The sequence below is a fragment of the Stegostoma tigrinum genome, chromosome 14, assembly GCF_030684315.1.
Source record: "Stegostoma tigrinum isolate sSteTig4 chromosome 14, sSteTig4.hap1, whole genome shotgun sequence".
In the NCBI taxonomy this organism is placed as follows: Eukaryota; Metazoa; Chordata; class Chondrichthyes; order Orectolobiformes; family Stegostomatidae; genus Stegostoma; species Stegostoma tigrinum.
The window spans coordinates 15,990,553-16,010,905 of NC_081367.1; the positions used below are offsets into that span (position 1 = coordinate 15,990,553).

Below are 20,353 nucleotides of genomic sequence, written 5' to 3' on the forward strand. Positions count from 1 at the left end.
AAGTTTCAGCTTTAAGAGATCAAAGGACATGGAACATTTGTGGAACCTTTAAAAAATGTTTCATGAGAAAAGATATTGACAGCCAAACTATTTCTGAATATTTCACTTTCTTCTCCGGTTGCCCCTAATTCTCTCTAAATATTGACGGATCTCCTTTTGACCCATCAGGTCACTTTTTATTACTGGTAAAATACTGCAAAGTTTGAAATTTTGACTTTTTTTTCCTGTAAGGTCAATATTTCATCATTTGTGATCTGCCAGTAGTCCTGTGCAAACCTATTCTTTGTCTTCTCTATTATCCACATGCATGACAGAAGAATTGCATTTGAAATCTGGGCTAGTTCTCCAGTGCAGTCCTGGGAGAATCAGGCATGTCATCTTTCAGATGAGCTATTACGCTGAGGCCCAGACAGATCTTTTTACGTGGACAAAAGGGAACCTATGGTACTATTGTGAAGGTGGGCAGATGACTTCTCCCCAGCGGCCTGGTCACACTTATTCTTTAAACATCATCTAAGAAGCATTTTATCTGGCCATTGTCATACTGCTGTTTGGACCCTGCAGTGCAGAAAATTGTCTGCCATATTTCCCACATTCAAAGTGTCGTTGCTGTTTGAAGGAGTCGTTTTAGCTCAGTTGGCTAGACAGTTGGGTTGTGAAGCAGTGTGATACCAACATTTCCCCACACCAGCTGAGGTTACCGTGAAGGACTCTCCTTCTCAACCTCTCCTATCACCCGAGGCATGGTGACCCTCAGGTTAAATCACCACCAGACATCTCTCTCCAATGAGAGAACAGCCCAATGATGACTTGACACTTTAAAAGTGCTCACAGAGTATTCTAAAGCCCATTACAGCCAACAAGTGGGACGGCTCTGTATAAATGTAAAGCCTTTCTTGCTAAAGATGTTAGCTGATGCAAAAGGTTGACTGATCCATTCTTTCCATTAGTGCGCTGGTCTAAATATGCCGTGTGCCAGAGAGCAGAGCACCTCAATCAGAGAGCTAGATAAAAGCATCCTGCGTGTTGATAAGCCACACAGACCAGTAAGGTGGCAGGTTTGATGGCTGATTGTACCGAATTATCTTCTCAGGCATCATTCTTTCTGGGGTCATAAGATTAAAAGAAAAAGAAGACACTTTCTTTAACGAAAAGGTTAACTCAGTTAAACATAAACCATTTCCAAAAATAGCTTACTGTGAAGCCTAACAACAGAAATACACACTTTACGTTCCCCACATCGCTTAATCATAAACATGAGTCTATGAGGGCACTGCAGATATTGTTCACGTAAATGTGGCGAAAGTCAAGTCAGAATCTGCAGTTTAAAAATATAGTTGTTTCTAGTGGGAGCAGGAGAAAGATATTCAGCCCCATTTTGAGGATGATCCTACCCTGTGTACAATTGGCTTTCGAGCCTCGGTATTGTATGTAGAGAATTGGTTAAGTGGGAGGCTGAGCTGATTCCAATGCTGTCTAGTGACCCCTGCTGGAAATGTGTGGCTACAGGATGGATTCATTACTGAACTTATTTGTGACACTCACCCCTTATTAAAACACTGGGATGTCCACATGCACAGAAGCCAGCCTGTTTAGTGATGTTGGCACACACCCCTCGAGCAGGTGGATCTCGAATCTAGACCCCTGACTCAGAGGTAGGGACACTACCATTGCACAAGAACCGTCCAATAGCAAGACGATAATAACACGGCCCAAACCTCTGGAAAATAGCGTCCCAATAAAACTCACTATCTCAGGTGGGGAACTTGAGATTTATCATGGATGACAGGGAGTCAGTTCATTTTATTCCCAAAAAGGAGGGGAGGGGGTGGGAGAGTGGGTTTTCAACGCTTTGAGAACACCTTTCAGTGCCAGACTACACGAAGTGGCTGGCCTTCGTCAGTCAAGGGAGGTAGTCGAAGCAGATACCAGGGAAACCTTTAAGGGGCATTCAGACAGGCACAAGGACAGGGAACAGAGGGATAGAGATCACGTGCAGGCAGAGAGGATTAATTCAGAATGGCACCATGGTCAGCGCAAACACGGGTGGGCCGAACGGCCTGTTTCTACGCTGTACTATTTGTATGTTCAATCTACATGTCTCCAACATTGACCATTTTCAAAAAAGCTGGCGCAAAGTTAAACGTTTACAAGTCTATAGGAAAGGCTTTAAAATGTTACACATTTTCCCAGTTTGACAAAGGGCGATGTTACTATAAAGAAAAGAAAGTGGTCGGGGTGAAGGGAAAACGAGGCTGATCGTGGTAAAACTCCTTAATTAAGAAGTTTGCAGAACGGAATTAAATCTTAATTCAAATCAGCAGCGGCGAAACCCGAGACGAGAAAGACTGCCACCTGGTGTTTCACTTGGGGTAGTGGAGAACGACTCATTACGGAACAAGAGTCCTGACATCGTGGAAGCAGGCCGTTCGGCCCATCGACCCTACGCCGCCCCTCCGAAGACCCTTCCACCAAGACCCACCCTCTACCCTATTCCAGCATTACCGACAGCTAACCCACACAACCTTCAACACTACAGGACAATTTAGCGTGGCGAATCCACCTAGCCTGCACATCTTTGGACTGTGGGAGGAAACCCACTGAGAGGTCGCCTGAGGGTGGAATCGAATCCAAGTCCCTGACAGGCAGTGCTAACCACTGAGCCACTGTGCACCAAAAGAACTTTTTTAAAAAAAAAGTGTCCCCTGCCAGGTATCGTATAAATTAAGACGATTGTTTCAGAAAAACACTTAGGATCTGACAAGCAACTTTCAGCGGACGCAGAGCGAAATAATTATTCACTGCATACGTGTAGAAAAACCATACGCTGGCCCAAACCTATCTAATGGTGGAAATCTAAACGCATCGTCGCTACCTAACCATTAACACGATCCCAGGTGGTGCTATTAAGCAGCATCGCAACCGTGTCGGTAAATATATTTTGTGAGAGCTGTTCTCAAGGGAAATGACCCAAAGCAAGTTGTCGCTATATCCTATCGTTAAGGTTACTTCTTCCTTGCATCTGCTAAACTTGCTGCTCCATCAGCAAGTTATTAGTCCTACAACCCAGCTTAATGGTCTGGATTATATCTGTATCGAGAAGGAAGCATGAGACGGAGAATTCCCCGCAAGATTTGTCAAAGCAACTCGAATCCAGCGTCATCATACAGACCACAATTCACACTCCCCTTTTCCTTCCTTTGCAATTTTATTTGTCCCAGTCCAACACATCACGCAGAAAATGTTCCAGCGATTATGCGTCTCAAAAACTCACCATAAAGCATTTCAAATCCCCGTGCAATAACTTTCTCTCCCACCCTCTCCGCTTCAATTGCAGTACTCGCCCAAAATGAAACTTACCCTCGTTAGCTGGATGAGACCTAGCGGCATCGCTGGTGAGGATGAAGTGGAGTGTGTGCAACAAGAGATAAATCCACCGGTGGAGAGCCATTTTAGTCCGCTATGGTCTGCATCCCTCTTTAAAGTTGCTGAGCAGGAATAGAGAGAGAGATGGGAGCAGAGAGGCTGCCAAAGGAAACACCAAGTCAACGTCTCCTCTGTCAATCAGAGGGCAGGCAAACAGCGCGATCTCACTCAGCCACCACCTTAAAGAGGCATCCCTCCCCCCTCACTGCCACCACCACCTCCTCCTCCTCCTCCTCCTCGCCCCAGCTCCGCTTTAACATCCACGTTAGCAATGCACTGATGTTCACAATGTGAGAAGGTGCGCTTAAAGATAAAGCACACGAGAGACAGGCAGGGCAATAGCTGGGTCCTGTTAAGCGCGGAGCAAGCTGTTGGATGAACTCTATGTAATTCTGTGCATTCGCCTTGTTAGCGCAGTGGCTTATTGAATTAACTGAAATCCTCACTCCCAAATCCCGTATCCGCACCGACTCTGCGCCTGTGATAATCATCGTTCGTTTTTGCACATATTTTACCATAACGTTTACAAGGTTTAAGAAAATAAATCAATCAAGTCAGTTCAATTTATTTTACAAATGTGAAGCCATCTTTGGAGTTTTTCTTTAAAAGAATCCTTCGACCATGTTGGGGAAGTGACTTTACGGTGTTTGTGTGTTTGTATGCTGTCAGAGAATGTCTCTTGGGGCGAGCTAACAGGTTGTTAAAGAGACATCCTCTGAACATAAATTTTTGTTTTGTTTCACATGAGCGTTACTCCCCTAAATACAACTGCGACTGCTTGTTTTTGTATGTGTGGTTCCGTTTTCAATGACTTGGTTCCGTTTTCAATGACTTGGTCTCGTCAGCTCCCTGCGATCTTTAGCTAACAAACTTCATAGGTGCTGATGGGTGACAACGTTTAAAGGGCACCTCTGCTTCATGAGAGCGTCCGTGTTCGTGTCTCCCCGCTCCCAGCGTTATGTGTGCTCTGTCCGAACAGGTTGGTCACTAAGCAGCGGTTTTATCCGGAGAAGTAAATTGATTTATTCTGAAGCACAGGATAAACGCAGTTTTGCACCTTCGAATCCTGTTAACAACTCCAATTGGGTCTTCGTGTAAAATGACTGTCAGCTCTGTTTAATATTGCATTAAAGTGACATTTTGTGTTTAAAATTCCTCTGCACATATTCATCGTGCCTTGGGGTGTTTTTACAGGAAAAAATACACACTGACTCATTCGGCCGTCGATTGTGTAATATCTTAAAAAGAATGAAGTTGGGACATCCTACGTGCAGCGCATTGTCGTCGCGGTAAAATACTGCGGATGCTGGCAAGCGAAAAGTGCTGGAGAAACTCAGCAAGTCTGATAGCATCTGGGGAGGGAGAAACGGCTTACAGACTCGGACTGTTAACTGCTTTCACAGAGCTGCTGGGTTTCTCCAGCACTTTCTGTTTTTATTCCAGCATCCGCAGTATTTTGCTTTTAGTCAATAATCCTGGGATGACCTTGAGGTGAATCGACCAAAGGCAGCCCCTCTGGTTTCCGGCTCGATGGGGAATGTGATGTGGCTCACTTTAGAAACCAAACAAAATCAGGATTCCAAATTCAAGTTATTTCATACTTAAAGAATATTTTTCTGATGAAGGGTCTAGGCCCGAAACATCAGCCTTCCTGCTCCTATGATGCTGCTTAGCCTGCTGTGTTCATCCAGCTCCACACTTCGTTATCTCAGATTCTCCAGCATCTGCAGTTCCTACTATCTCTGCCCAGTCCCCTGTCGTATGATTCCATAAAGTGAACAGCTTCAGGACAATTTCAGTTTCCTTACTAACCGGTATGGCAAATGCGACTAAAACATCCGCTCACAACATTGATAGCATTAAATTGAAGTTCCGGGTATTTACTGCATCTTCTTTATTTGCAACTGCAGCTCGAGTTCCTGCGGGTGGTCCAGGGGCTGTAGGAAGTGAACGATCAGCACAGGTTCTGAGTTGTTGTTGAAGTGTCAATGGGCTGAGCGCTCAATTCAATTTGTCAACAGCTGACTTGAGGATTGAACCCTTCACACGGGGAAGGTACAGGTTGAGGCGTGTCGTGTTAAGATCCGAAACGGCTGACCCTCCTTTACAGGTTGTCTTAAACATAGTGATTGGGAAATGTTTCGGATTTTTTGCTGTACGCTTCTTCTCGACAGCACAGCTTTAGTTCATTGGTACATTGCATCGCATCGTTTCCTTTTCAAGGTGCTGGGTATAATTCTGCACGACGCAGGATAATTTTAGTGATTAACACTGCATTATTTCTTAAGACAGCTGAGCTTTCAGACTGTCGAGAGACGGAATCTCTAAGCTCACTGCTCCAGGGAAAAGGCTAAACTGCAGCGTTCGGCGTATTTGATCAATCGTGATTTTTTTAAAAAAGCATAATAAATGGTTGTACTTGTTTTCAGTTATCTACAATAAAATCTGGGTGCAGTAACAAGGCTGAGTTAAGGGATGGAAGAGGCAGACCCTACCTATCCGTGTTCAAAATTGGACCGGGCTTCATTCACTCCATACTGTTAGCTCCATGCCAATTAAGTGGGAGGCGGTAGTGGTACTAAACGCTGGAGGGAATATGTGCTGTCCTTCCTTAGAAGTATTAGTAAAATGATTAGCATTCCTAATCACTTTTTCAGTGCACAATGATCATGGTTGGGCAGTAAACCGGATGTACGTGGTGCCCTCCCCCTATCAATAATCACTGAATTTTTGATTACAAAAGAGGCCATTCAGCCACCATGTTTGTGCACAGTCCTTGTTAGTTCTGCCCAATTAGTCCCACTCCTCTACCCTTTCCCTGCAGCCCTGTAGATGTTTTTTTTTCCCTTTCCAAGTATGTACCCAATTATCTTTTTGAAACAAACTGCTGAATCTGCTTGCGCCATCTGTGCATTGCAGTGCATGCACTTAATGAACTAGAGTCTACTCATTGATGACTTTGTCCATCTTTTTAATTATCTTTTTAATTATCTTCCTTGTGTAGGCAGTGTTAAATCACACGGGAAGCGTACCACTGCTCAAGTGCATTGTCTCAACTGAGGCGGATTATTGTATTCGGTGAGCACACATTGTGTAAACTGCACCTTTCGACGTTAGATGCCCTCATGCATTTTCCAGCAGGTAGCAGAGAGCAGTTGGTTGCAAGTGAGTAAATTTTTGACTTTAAATATTTCTTTTCTAAAATCTGGCCCACTCTCCTGACCCCAGCTCCATGACGCTGAACCTATGGTATGATCCTTAGATTGGCTTGGATGAGAATAACTGATTCATCACTAACAGACCAAAGACTTCCTTGCTGCATGTTACAATGTGGTGTGTCAACAGCCAGACCATAATCAAACACCCGAAGTGTGAAATAGCCAGTACCAAATTGCAGCCCGTTTACTTAAAACACTAACAAATGTTAGTGTTCCCTTCATATTCAGTGGAAACAATACCAATCAGCTTTCGCGTTTGTGTCCAAAACCAATTTCATCCCATTCTACTTTATTCTTTTCCTCCAGGCCATGCACCGTGTGTGCCAGGAAGTGTGCCTCCTGTTCCAATGGGTCCATTGATCTTTCCTTGAGCCAACTGCAAGAATAGACGTAAAAACCTTGGGCCAATTAACATCTGATTATCAGCCTTGCCCAATGGGCATGCTGTTTGATTCTTACTTGGCACTGTCCCATAGTGAAATTAGTGAGATTGGAAACTAAATGTGAGATTAAATCATCTTCCATTTATCTCATGTTTATGACATGGCAAAGTCCTATTAACCTGAGACAGCTATTTTTGAATTGGTGATCATTACCTCATCCAAGACACTGAAATTTTGTCTTAAAATGAGAGCTGCTAAAGAACGAAAACTAGGAAAATTTCTGCATGAGTAGCTGACCTAATGCTATTCTCTTGCCATTTCCATGAAACATTCTTCCTTTTCAAAGAGAAATCTAACTCCCTGTTGAATGCCTGAATTGAATGTTGTTCTATCAGTCAGTGTACCCCAGACCCTAACCATTCGCTGCATTGAAATGTTTCCCTGATATCATTTATACTACTTTTCCTAATGACTTTAAATCTGTGCCCACTCAGTTTCACTCCCTTCAAAAGTAAGAATAGTTTCTCCCTACTTATTCTGTCCAGAGCTCTTTTGATTTTGAATATTTCAGTCAAATTTGATCTCAACCTTCGAATAAAGCCAAAATAAAACCAAATTCCAGCGGATGCTGGAAATCTGAAACAGACCACCAAGGATGTTTGAAAAACTCAGCAGATCTGGCCACATCTGTGAAGAGAGAAATTTGTAAACATTTTGAGTTAAATATGATTCTTCTTCAGAAGTGATGATGCTGCCAGACCTGCTGAATTTCACCCACATTCTTTTTGTTCATTTTGGCTCTCAAGCTTCTCTTTTCCAAGGAGAATAGTCCTAACTTCTCCAAGCTATCTTCATAACTGGAAGTCCTCATCCCCAGAACCATTTCTATAAACTTCCTCTGCATTCTCTTCAAATTCCTCACATCTTTCCTAAAATGTGGCACACAGAACTGTACACAATACACACAAAATTCAGCATAATCTCATTGCTCTGCATTGTACACTCTATTAATAATTCTAGGATGCTGCACACTTTAATAACTGCCTTCTCACTCCTGCCATCTTTAATGCACAAACACACTGAGGTGCCTCTGCTCATAGACCACTTTTGGATTTGTACCTTTTATTTTCTATTGTCTGCCAATATTCTTCCTACACAACATGCCATCCCATACCTCTGTGCACTGAACTTCATCTGTCAGCCATTTGCTCGCTCCGCCAACTATAAATAGCTTGGATTTCTTACTAACTTTACAGAACTGACATACTGATGGCCTATTTCTGTGTCCTTCTAACTTTATAACAACTGTTCAAGGCACACATTGTTGGCAATAAATCGTCTTCATTTTGTACTGATAGCAATATGTAAACAGTGGAGTTTGAGTGAAGAATTGTTGAATCTGTTACTGAAATCCATCTTGTTAACTTATTATAGCTACTTCTGTTCACAAGAGCATCAGATCAAAAGACGTGAGGAAGCTAATTTGGGCCAGTTCACTTTCATACACCAGGAATAATTAAATAAACAATTTTAGATCCACTGTCACAACAGCGTGCAGTATTTTGATGAACTCTTAGAATGTTGTGCTCATTGGGCAAAGTGATAATTACTTTTGTCTGAAGATGAGTTTAGAATTTGAACCTGTGCCTACCTATCCAACTTTCATAGGAACAGAAATGGGTTCCACCATTTAATAAAATCAAAGGGATCACATCCATCAGCTCCTCCATATTTTTTTATATCCTTCCTGAACAACTCTGAGGATGCTAACAGCTATACTAACATCTAATTTAAGATAATAACATGCTTCATTTATGCTGGAAACAATATATATTTGTACACAGGGAGCCATTCTCTGCAAACAAAATGATTATGATCTAGCCTTATGCCTTTTTTGAATTATGCTGGAGCTTGAGGAGCCTATTGTCCACCAGTGCATTCTTGGTGGCAAAGCTTCAGTCTAACAGAATTGACTTGCCAATTAATCAGCAACCTTTTATCGTGTAGAATAAATGTTATGATTGGGTGAAATTTAGTTTTCTTGTGTTGAGCCTGGTGAGTGCAAGACAAAAAGCTTCAGCAACCTGTCTCACTTTTCAGCAATCTTCAAATTAACACGTGCAAAGTTGATACCTGTTTGGCTTCCAATGTTGTCATAACTGAACCATTGCAAAGTACAGGGTAAGTTTATCAGAGCATGCTTGTTATACACACTTCACCCTTGCGATAATAGGGATCGGGACACCAAAGCTAGGCATTATGATTTGACACATGCTGTGCCTCCTGTTTTATCTGGACAGTATCGAAAGTCATAACTTTTGTAGAATCCTTGCTGCTTCTATCACAATTCATATATGGTTGAAATTTTCTAGGGCTTCATTTTCCAAAAATACTCTTTATTCATAAATTTTTTAGACAAAGGAAATTACAGCAATATTTCTATTTAAATATTAGAATATTACAAGGTAATTCAACATTTTCAGGACAACATTTTCCATTTCATTTGAAAGTAACATTCTTAATATTTACAAAATATATTCTATATCAGGTATGCAGCCAGAGGGCAAAATATTTCAAATTGTAAATTATAAAATTTGCAATAAATGCAAAGTTGTCTATAAAATATTTTTCACTCTGAGGTACGTCAGTAGATTTTCAATATGCTTGATTTACAACATATATTATTTTTTAAGTTGCTCAGCCCAAAGTATCTGACTGTTGCCATTGCCTCAGTGAACTGTAGCTGAAAGGCCTTCGACAATGATGTTTCTCCGTAGTGTCTCTGCTGTGCCTGCCTCAAGCTTTAGTCACCTCCTCAGCATGTAGGCTGGCCCCTGGAATGTGCCAGTCTGCAATAGTTGATCAAGGTCACCTCCTTATTTCGGAAGATCAGCAAGTTTCAGGCAGATCATAGGGCATCTTTAACCAAGCTGATGGTCCTCCAGATGCAGTTGATGTTTGTCTTGTCATAAGTTCCTGCGAAATGGTGCACAGAACGCAGAACCTTGCATTATGGAGCAGCTTGGAGTGAACCTTGACAAAAACCAATGCATCTGTCTCCAGACCTTGTTTGCAAAGGCACATTCCGCAAGGAGGTGGACAACAATTTTGTTTTCACTTCTTCTGGATGTGGGTATTGGGTGGTGTAAGGATGGCACGTGACCAGAATGTAAGTCAATATTGGTAATCTACTTTGCTATTAACTTTAACTCCACAAAGACTTAGTTCAACGTTACTGCAAATACACATGCCACGACACTTAACTGTACACCACTTGCACATATGCAACAATTGGAATTCCCTACATGCATGAGTTGTCAACATCCAAATCACAAACATTCTGTTCTATTCACAAAAATGCTGGAAAAATACTTTTGCTTTACAAATTGACTGCATATTGCAGCTCCGTCAACAAAAGAGGATGTCCAAGGCAAGTGCAGAAATGATTCTCTTTTGTATTAGTTATTTCCTTGTTATTCTGAATGACAACCTGAGTGCCAAAACGGTATTGTATTACCCCGTGCTTATCATTCATAATGTGTGTCCCTGTTTAGGCTGATGTGCAGTTTGCTCCATGGCAGTTTCCGTTCTTAAGAGGAAAACAGGAAGTTGGAACATCTTAGTGTGCTGGCATACAGTTTATATCATAATCATATTGAAAATCATTGTGATCAATGCTGAGTGGACTGTACAGACCCATTAGCTCCTTTCCACACAGATAGAGAATATTGGTAGAAGATAGAAGTAAATTTCAGATAGATACACATTAGGAGGTTGTTAATTTATGATTTGATTGAAACTGCTTCGGATTCATTTTCTTAATGTAAAGCATGAACATTTAAGATCCAAGGAATAATTTGTGATATTGCTCAAACTGTAGTAATAAGATCTAAAATATCCTGGCAGTCAGGTTGCAGGTTTTTATGTTCGTTATGAAATAAGTCTAGAATTAGATATGGTTAAAAGAAATCCAATGAAGGAGACAGTAAAAATTAAACTAGCAGTTATGCAAGATTTGTAAAATGTATATGGTGAATATATAACCTGTCTTTATTCATGTATAAGAAGACATACAATTATTTCTCATGCTAGACAGTATCACAAAATAAAATAAATAATTGCATTTAGGACATCATTTGATTTCTTCAGGAGAGCAGTGACTGCTATATGGACGTGACTGGTTTTAACAGTGAATGATCTATTCACTTTTTTGGAGCTTACGAAAGAAATGTTGTCCACAATATCATGAACATTCACTGTTCTCTTTTAAATAATAGCACAGGAATCTTAATGTATACTTGAACAAGAACCTGAAATCTGAACTTACATCTCTGAAAATGTTCCAAAGCACTTTCTCAGTACTGCACTGGAGCATCAACATAAAATCTGAGCCAAGTCCTGGCCTTTACCTCAACCAACAACCCCACCACAATATTCCCACTTAAAAGCAATTGTATAACCCAGCTTTAATTAATACATGAAATCAGTAGAGAAGCACATATAAGTTTGTGTTAAGCTCCAAGTCCAGCTTGTGTAAACGCACATTCTGTTGCACTTTTGTGAAATTCAGAAAGAGCTTTTTTTTATTTTAGTATTTCACTGAAGATCATGCAGATTTAGTTAGATTAGAACATAGAACATAGAACAGTACAGCACAGAACAGGCCCTTCAGCCCACAATGTTGTGCCGACCATTGATCCTCATGTATGCACCCTCAAATTTCTGTGACCATATACATGTCCAGCAGTCTCTTAAATGACCCCAATGACCTTGCTTCCACAACTGCTGCTGGCAACGCATTCCATGCTCTCACAACTCTCTGCGTAAAGAACCTGCCTCTGACATCCCCTCGATACTTTCCACCAACCAGCTTAAAACTATGACCCCTCGTGCTAGCCATTTCTGCCCTGGGAAATAGTCTCTGGCTATCAACTCTATCTATGCCTCTCATTATCTTGTATACCTCAATTAGGTCCCCTCTCCTCTTCCTTTTCTCTGATGAAAAGAGACCGAGCTCAGTCAACCTCTCTTCATAAGATAAGCCCTCCAGTCCAGGCAGCATCCTGGTAAACCTCCTCTGAACCCTCTCCAAAGCATCCACATCTTTCCTATAATAGGGCGCCCAGAACTGGACGCAGTATTCCAAGTGCGGTCTAACCAAAGTTTTATAGAGCTGCAACAAGATCTCACGACTCTTAAACTCAATCCCCCTGCAAATGAAAGCTAAAACGCCATATGCTTTCTTAACAACCCTGTCCACTTGGGAGGCCATTTTAAGGGATCTATGTATCTGCACACCAAGATCCCTCTGTTCCTCCACGCTGCCAAGAATCCTATCCTTAATCCTGTACTCAGCTTTCAAATTCGACCTTCCAAAATGCATCACCTCGCATTTATCCAGGTTGAACTCCATCTGCCACCTCTCAGCCCATCTCTGCATCCTGTCAATGTCCCGCTGCAGCCTACAACAGCCCTCTACACTGTCAACGACACCTCCGACCTTTGTGTCGTCTGCAAACTTGCTGACCCATCCTTCAATTCCCTCGTCCAAGTCATTAATAAAAATTACAAACAGTAGAGGCCCAAGGACAGAGCCCTGTGGAACTCCACTCACCACTGACTTCCAGGCAGAATATTTTCCTTCTACTACCACTCGCTGTCTTCTGTTGGCCAGCCAATTCTGTATCCAAGCAGCTAAGTTCCCCTGTATCCCATTCCTCCTGACCTTCTGAATGAGCCTACCATGGGGAACCTTATCAAATGCCTTACTGAAGTCCATATACACCACATCCACAGCTCGACCCTCATCAACCTTTCTAGTCACATCCTCAAAAAACTCGATAAGGTTTGTAAGGCATGACCTACCCCTCACAAAGCCGTGTTGACTGTATTTGATCAAGCCATGCTCTTCCAGATGGTCATAAATCTTATCCCTCAGAATCCTTTCTAACACCTTGCAGACGACAGACGTGAGACTTACCGGTCTATAATTGCCGGGGATTTCCCTATTTCCTTTCTTGAAGAGAGGAATTACATTTGCCTCTCTCCAGTCCTCAGGTACGACTCCAGTGGAGAGCGAGGATGCAAAGATCTTCGCAAGTGGCGAAGCAATTGCATTTCTCGCTTCCCAAAGCAGCCGAGGACAAATCTGATCCGGGCCTGGCGACTTGTCAATCTTAATGTTTGACAAAATTTTCAGCACATCAGCTTCGTCTATCTCTATCCATTCCAGCATGCACACCTGCTCTTCAAAGGTTTCATTCACTACAAAGTTGGTTTCTTTCGTAAAGACAGAAGCAAAAAACTCATTTAGGGCTTCCCCTACCTCCTCAGGTTCCACACACAAGTTCCCTATGCTATCCCTGATCGGCCCTATTCTTTCTTTGACCATTCTCTTATTCCTCACGTAAGTGTAAAATGCCTTTGTGTTTTCCCGGATTCCTTCTGCCAAGCCTTTCTCGTGCCCCCTCCTGGCTCTCCTCAGACCATTTTTGAGCTCCTTCCTTGCCTGCATGTAATCCTCTCTAGCTGAACTTGACCCTAGCTTCCTCCACCTTATGTAAGCTACCTTCTTCCTTTTCACTAGAAGCTCCACCGCTCTCGTCATCCAAGGTTCCTTAATCTTACCCCTTCTTAACCTGTCTCAGAGGGACATATTTACTCATCACTCCCAACAACTGTTCCTTAAACCGTCTCCACATGTCTATAGTTCCCTTACCATGGAACAACTGCTCCCAGTCCATGCTTCCTAACTCATGTCTAATCGCATCATAGTTTCCTCTTCCCCAATTAAATATCCTCCCATTCTGCCTAATCCTCTCCTTCTCCATAGCTATGTAGAATGTGAGGCAGTTATGGTCACTATCACCAAAATGCTCTCCCACCACAAGATCTGATACCTGCCCCGGCTCGTTTCCGAGCACCAAGTCTAGAATGGCCTCTCCCCTCGTCGGCCTGTCAACGTACTGCGTTAGGAAACCCTCCTGAACACACCTTACAAAAACAGCTCCATTCAAATCTTCTGCTCGAAGGAGGCTCCAATCAATATTGGGAAAGTTAAAGTCACCCATTACAACAACCCTACTACGTCCACACTTTTCCAAAATCTGTCGACCTATGCTTTCTTCAATCTCCCTGCTGCTATTGGGGGGCCTGTAGTAAACCCCTAACGAGGTGACTACTCCCTTGCTGTTCCTAATTTCCACCCATACTGACTCAGTAGGCAGATCTTCCTCGACAAAGGAAGCTTCTGTAGCTGTGATACCCTCTCTGATTAGTAGTGCTACACCCCCTCCTCTTTTTCCCCCCTCCCTATTCTTTTTAAATGTTCTAAACCCTGGAACACCCAGCAACCATTCCTGCCCATGAGAAACCCATGTCTCTGTTATGGCCACAACATCATAGCACCAGGTACTGATCCATGCTCTAAGTTCATCACTTTTATTCCTGATACTCCTTGCATTAAAGCAAACACACTTTAACCGATCCCTTGGTTCCTTCCCAGGAAAATCCTTCCCACTAGCTGGTCTACCTCTTGCTACTGCCTCACCTGCATCAACGCTCACCCCTGGTATACAGCTCAGGTTCCCACCCCCCTGCCATACTAGTTTAAACCCTCTCGAACTACTCGAGCAAACCTTCCACCCAGGACATTGGTCCCCTTCCAGTTCAGATGCAACCCGTCCTTCTTGTACAGGTCCCACCTTCCCCAGAAGGCATCCCAATTATCAACATATCTGAAGCCCTCCCTCCTACACCAGCTGCGTAGCCACGTGTTCAGCTGCGCCCGCTCCCTGTTCCTCACCTCGCTATCTCGTGGCACCGGTAGTAAACCAGAGAACACTACTCTGTTCATCCTGCTCTGCAGCTTCCATCCTAACTCCCTGAAATCACTTTTTATATCCTCAAACCTATTTCTGGCTATATCATTTGTGCCAATATGTAACACGATTTCTGGCTGTTCACCCTCCCCTTTTAGAACTTTATACACCCGATCGGAGACGTCCCGGACCCTGGCACCAGGGAGGCAACATACCTTCCGGGAATCCCGATCTTGCCCACAAAATCTTCAGTCGATTCCCCTATCTATAGAGTCCCCTACCACGAGTACTTTTCTATTCTGCCCCCTTCCCTTCTTTGCCACAGTGTCAGGCTCAGTGCCAGAGAACTGACTACTATGGCTTTCCTCTGGTAGGTCATCCCCCCCAGCAGTATCCAAAACGGTATACTTATTGCTGAGGGGAATGCCCACAGGGGATCTCTGCACTGTCTGTCTGTCCCCTTTCCTCCCCCTAACTGTAACCCATCTATCCTCGTCCTGAGCCTTAGGAGTGACCAACTCCCGATAACTCCTCTCAATTACCCCCTCTGCCTCCCGAATGATCCGTAGTTCATCCAGCTCCAGCTCCATTTCCCTAACACGGTTTTCAAGGAGCTGTAGCTGGGTGCACTTCCCGCAGATGTAGCCAGCGGAGACGTGTGCCACATCTCCCAACTGCCACATTCTGCAGGAGGAGCAAGCAACTGCCCTAGCATCCATACCCCACTTATCTGAACACCCACTCAATACTAAAGCAGAAAGCTTACTTCAAGTAATAATAACAAATTAATAACAAACTTATATTCAATAGAGAAAGTTTAGAATGAACCTTACCTTATTAACTAGGTTAGAGGAGGAGGGCGGGTGGGAGACACTACAGTTGTAGAGTCCTGGATTAGAATTTGAAATGAAACCCATCACAAGTTGCTTTGTTCAGAGATCCTCAGACACTTAGGGCGGCACAAGGCTCAGTGGTTAGCACTGCAGCCTCACAGCGCCAGGAACCCAGGTTCGATTCCAGCCTCGGGTAACTGTCTGTGTGGAGTTTACACATTCTCCCCGTGTCTGTGTGGGTTTCCTCCAGGTGCTCCGGTTTCCTCCCACAGCCCAAAGATGTGCAGGCTAGGTGGATCAGCCATGCTAAATTGCCTGTAGTGTTCAGGGGTGTGTGGGTTATAGGGGGATGGGTCTGGCTGGGATATTCCAAAGGGCAGTGTGGACTTGTTGGGCCGAAGGACCTGTTTCCACACTGTAGGGAATCTAATCACTTTTTTAAAAATTGCAGCTTCATGGAGCAATTTACAATTTTATTGAATGGATTTATTATGATATAGAATCTTGCTTCAGGCACAGTATCACTAAAAATTAAGTTTTGAACACAAATTTAACTGGAATATTTGCAATATTTACCAGCAAAGTATACTGTTACAAATGATGCTCTAACTCAGCTTTAATGTAATGTGGAAGTTGTTGCTTTCCTTGGAATGTGAACTGTTGACAATTTAGAGGGATGTCGAAGTATTGTAAGCCTTCTGAGTCTATAGGCTTCCCAGCACAGCTCACTACTATAATGATATCTTGAAATTATCATGTTAAGTTCACAAAAATTCAATGTTCATCTTGGCTGAAATACTGACCGTTTCCTTTGATTGTGCTGCCACAATAATAATTATTATTACTTTTGCTTATTTTTGGGAATCAGTTTTGTGAAGATGAGTAGTCATTAGCATACTGTAATCATATTTGAATTATTGGTTGGAAACACCAAATTAAGAATATTTCTTGAAGGATAAAATACAAACATGTTCACAGGAGCTGGCCTCCTGCTGAGAGAGAGCTAGCGAGTCAGCCTCTGTATTCTCTTCCTCTTTAGTCTTCCTATTTCGAAGTTTCCCTGATTCTGCACAGGTGTGACATTGCATGGGTCCACATAGGATTCTATGAGACAGCCAGTGAATTTACATCCTCAAGGACAGATGCGGCAGGTAAATTAGGAAGTATGAAATTAAATATCGTCATCCCTCTGGTTGGCTCTCTTGCCACTTGCTGCAAACCGAGTCCAGCAGCTAAGCCTTTGAGGACTCTGCCAGCTCAGTAGTGGTGCCGTTTGTGATGGATGTTGAAGTAGATTCTGTCACCCTAATGGTTCCTTGAAATAATGTTCACCATGGAGGAGTGATGATTAGCTAAGGGAGGGTGGTAAGTCATTATTGGGTTTTCTTGTCCAACTTTATCCTGATGCCAAGAGTTTCCAAGGAGTCTAGAGTTAAGGTTGATATCTCACAAAGTGATTGCCTGCCGACTATATACCACTGTGATGCCACCTCTGATAATGATGGATTGATGCAAGGATGGTGTTGTCTGAGATACCGTAACTGCCATCCCAATTTTGTAATACTCCAGAAAAATCAGTGAGATGGACTTGCTAGGATCAACAGGATGGATTTTCTGGTGCCTTGATTGATGACGGGTGGTCTGTCCAATTTCATTCAGCATTTTATTTTGCAGTTCTACAAGGCAACTTCAAATCAGTTTCATTGCTGTGGGTCTGGAGTCACATATAAAACATTTAAAGGCAGCAGTTTCCTTTCCTAAAGGACATTAGTGTACCTGAGAAATACCCAATGATTTCATCATTAGACTTTCAATTCTAGATCATTGTTCTTAAATTGAAATGGGACCATTTGATGGGATTCAAACACAGGGTTTCCAAACAATTAGCTGGGTCTCTGGATTACTAATCTCACAACAATGCCAAAATGCCATCACCTCTTCTCATTGCCTTTAAAGGCAAACCACATTAAAATAAATTGTTTCAATTTTTAATGAGGCAGCAGAGAATTTTGATGATGTACTGTAGTTGGATCTCCAACAGGTGTATGATAAAATGATAACAGAAGTACTGAGCAAAGTTGAAGTACATGAGATAGGGCAACATGGACACAATGCTAGTCAATTGTGTTTTTGGATTAGAGAGTTGTATACAGTGGTGTTTCCAAAGGTCAGTCTTTGGACCACTGTTTATTTTGTTCTATTTACTATCGACATAAAACTAGACTGTATTATGTTCCCTCAGTATGTTGATGAACTTCAAGAGGATGTAAACAGGCTGAAGACATTGGTGAGCACATGGCAAATTAAATTTAATGTTGAGAAGTGTGGACTGATAGATGAAGAAGAATGAGGAGAGGCAGTATGAAATAAAGGGTACAATTACGTAGGAACAGGACTAGGCCAGATGGTCCCTCCAGCCTGTTTCACCATTTGATGAGATCATGCTTGATTTGCAGCCTAACTGTATGTGTTTGCTTTTGATCCATATCTATTAATGTACCTGCTTAACAAATGGCCAATAAGTCAAAATTCTCCCATACTGGTGTCTCCTGTTTTATGAATCAGAACTTCAGGATCATCATTCACACTCTTCCTGAGGCCATGGACACATTTTCTGTTTTTCACTGCCAGAGAGACTGAGGAGCCTTTGCAGCCCTCAACAGTGAACAATTCAGCATTACCACCTACTGAGAAAAGAAGAGCCAAGCCATTAAATTAATGTCTTTTATAGAATAATTCTTACAATGGAGAAGGAATTTTTTTGGTGTCGGAACAGTACTTCTGTCTCAGTTCTGAGTAATAAGAAAGGTTTTTCTTGCACTTAAGTTATTGTTTGAAGTAGTTGTAGAACCAGAGAAACTGAGCCCAAAAAACTCTATTCTTCTCAGATAATGAGGTGTGGAGCTGGATGAACACAGCAGTGGGTTCTGAAAAAGGACGCCCTTCCCCTCCCCCCTTTCTGAAGAAGGGTCTCGGCCCGAAACATTAGCCTTCCTACTCCTCTGATTCTGCCTGGCCTGCTGTGTTCATCCAGCTCCACACCTTGTTATCTCAGATTCTTTAGCATCTGCACTTCCTATTATCTCTGGTACTATTCTTCTCACTCTGTTTGCGTAAACTCTTTGTTGAAGCTAACCTATTAGTCCCAATAGCCCTACAATTTTTTCCTTTAATTAATATATTCATTTCCTCTTTGAACCTTGATGAATCTGCTTCCAAAACTATTTCAGGAAGTGCATTCTAGATTATAATAACCTACTAAATAACAATAATTTTTCAACTTGCCCCTGCTCTTTTGACAATGAATCTGTGATCTCTGATTACTGATCTTAAAGTTGAAATATTTGAAACAGTTTCTCTTTTATCAATACTCTTTACAATTTTGAATGTTTTTATTTTGTTGGAAACTCCAAGGGAATTGTACCTGCAAAGCTCATTTCTACAGCTAAATCCAGCTCCTTAGACCACTTGGTAGTATTATTGGAATGGTTTGTAGCTGGTTTTTGAGTCTGCTTTTGTAATAAGGGAATATCAGTGGTGGAATTAGTGTTTAGGAGCTAGCTTGTAGACTTGTTTTATTTTCTCTTGGAACCTGAGCCAAAATTAAAGCAGCTTTGCTATTATTTGCTGTCACATTATTAATCCCAGGAGATATTAGAAATGAATGATGGCCCGTATGTTTGCTCATCTCATCAATATGGAGTACAAGCTCGCATACCTTGACAAATCTATGTTTAAAGATGCTCTGAGGATTCCCAAACTGAATGAATAAACATGAGTGGAAAATAAGGAAGAGATGGAAGCAATAATTTTGGTGGTTAAAATCATGAATAAGGGAACGTCGCAATAGATTCAAGTTAAAACATAAATGCCTTAATAATTTTAATAAATGGCACTATACCTTTTTTTTAAATGAAGGAAGTGCAGTGTACCCTGTGCATCTTCATTTATTAGTTTCTAGAAGAGATTTGTTGTGATATGGTAACTTACGCCAACAACATATCATGGAAGGATATTGAAGCTTTGTATTTAAGTAATTGTCAAATAAATAATCTTTTGTTAGAGTTTGTCTGCAAAAGACACATAGTCTTATGGTGTGCAAAGTACACAGACCGCTTCTACAAATTGAAGCAGCAAAAGAGAGAAAGGACCAAACCAATTCATCATTTGTAATCTGGGAACTGATGCAGAGCGGCTAAGAAAGCAAGCTAGATGTAGATCATGTTCACAACCAAATATATCTTCAGCTTTTTATGTTCTATACACTTGTGGTAGTTATTCAGATCCTGCAACATACATCTTTTTAAAGAATGTTCATGGGAAATGGCAGATTATTCTAAATTCTGGAATATGGAACTGTTGACAAAGATGAACTGTTGGATAACTGAGACAAAGGCAGTTTTGATTGCCACTCTATATTGAGTTCTTTAGCCTTAACTGGAGCAGCCATGTGTGCATCCTTTGACCATTCCCTATTTATTGAGTGGCCTATCATCTTTTCCAGTTTATGCCTGAAAGGTAGACTTGTGAATTATTTCCTCAGTGGATGATTAGCAGAACTCCAGACAGATCACATAACTGGGAGAACTGCAGATCATCAGCCAAAGTTAATGCCTGGTGATAGAGGGAGATCCCAGGAATGTCACTACCATAAGGTGATGAAACAGATACAT

At 42.1% G+C, this 20,353-nt stretch overlaps 1 protein-coding gene and 1 long non-coding RNA gene across 5 annotated transcripts in view; one reads left to right on the forward strand and one right to left on the reverse strand.

Annotated features, from left to right (window-relative positions):
- LOC125457606 (ephrin type-A receptor 3) overlaps positions 1-3,592 on the reverse strand; it is a 340,233-nt gene extending 336,641 nt beyond the window's left edge. For all 3 annotated transcript variants that reach the window (XM_059651018.1, XM_059651017.1, XM_059651019.1), the window contains exon 1: positions 3,361-3,592. In XM_059651018.1, coding sequence (XP_059507001.1) covers positions 3,361-3,451 — 91 coding nt within the window. In that variant the 5' untranslated portion in view covers positions 3,452-3,592. The remainder of the gene's footprint in view (positions 1-3,360) is intronic.
- Positions 3,593-4,232: 640 nt separating this feature from the next.
- Positions 4,233-20,353, forward strand: part of LOC125457968 (uncharacterized) — a 76,552-nt gene continuing 60,431 nt past the window's right edge. Inside the window, exons 1-2 of one of the 2 annotated variants that reach the window (XR_007248717.2) lie at positions 4,233-4,405; positions 6,431-6,591. This is a non-coding gene — a long non-coding RNA (uncharacterized LOC125457968). Of the gene's footprint in view, positions 4,406-5,369; positions 5,482-6,430; positions 6,592-20,353 lie in introns of those variants that run through there. The other variant, XR_007248718.2, reaches the window with a different exon arrangement.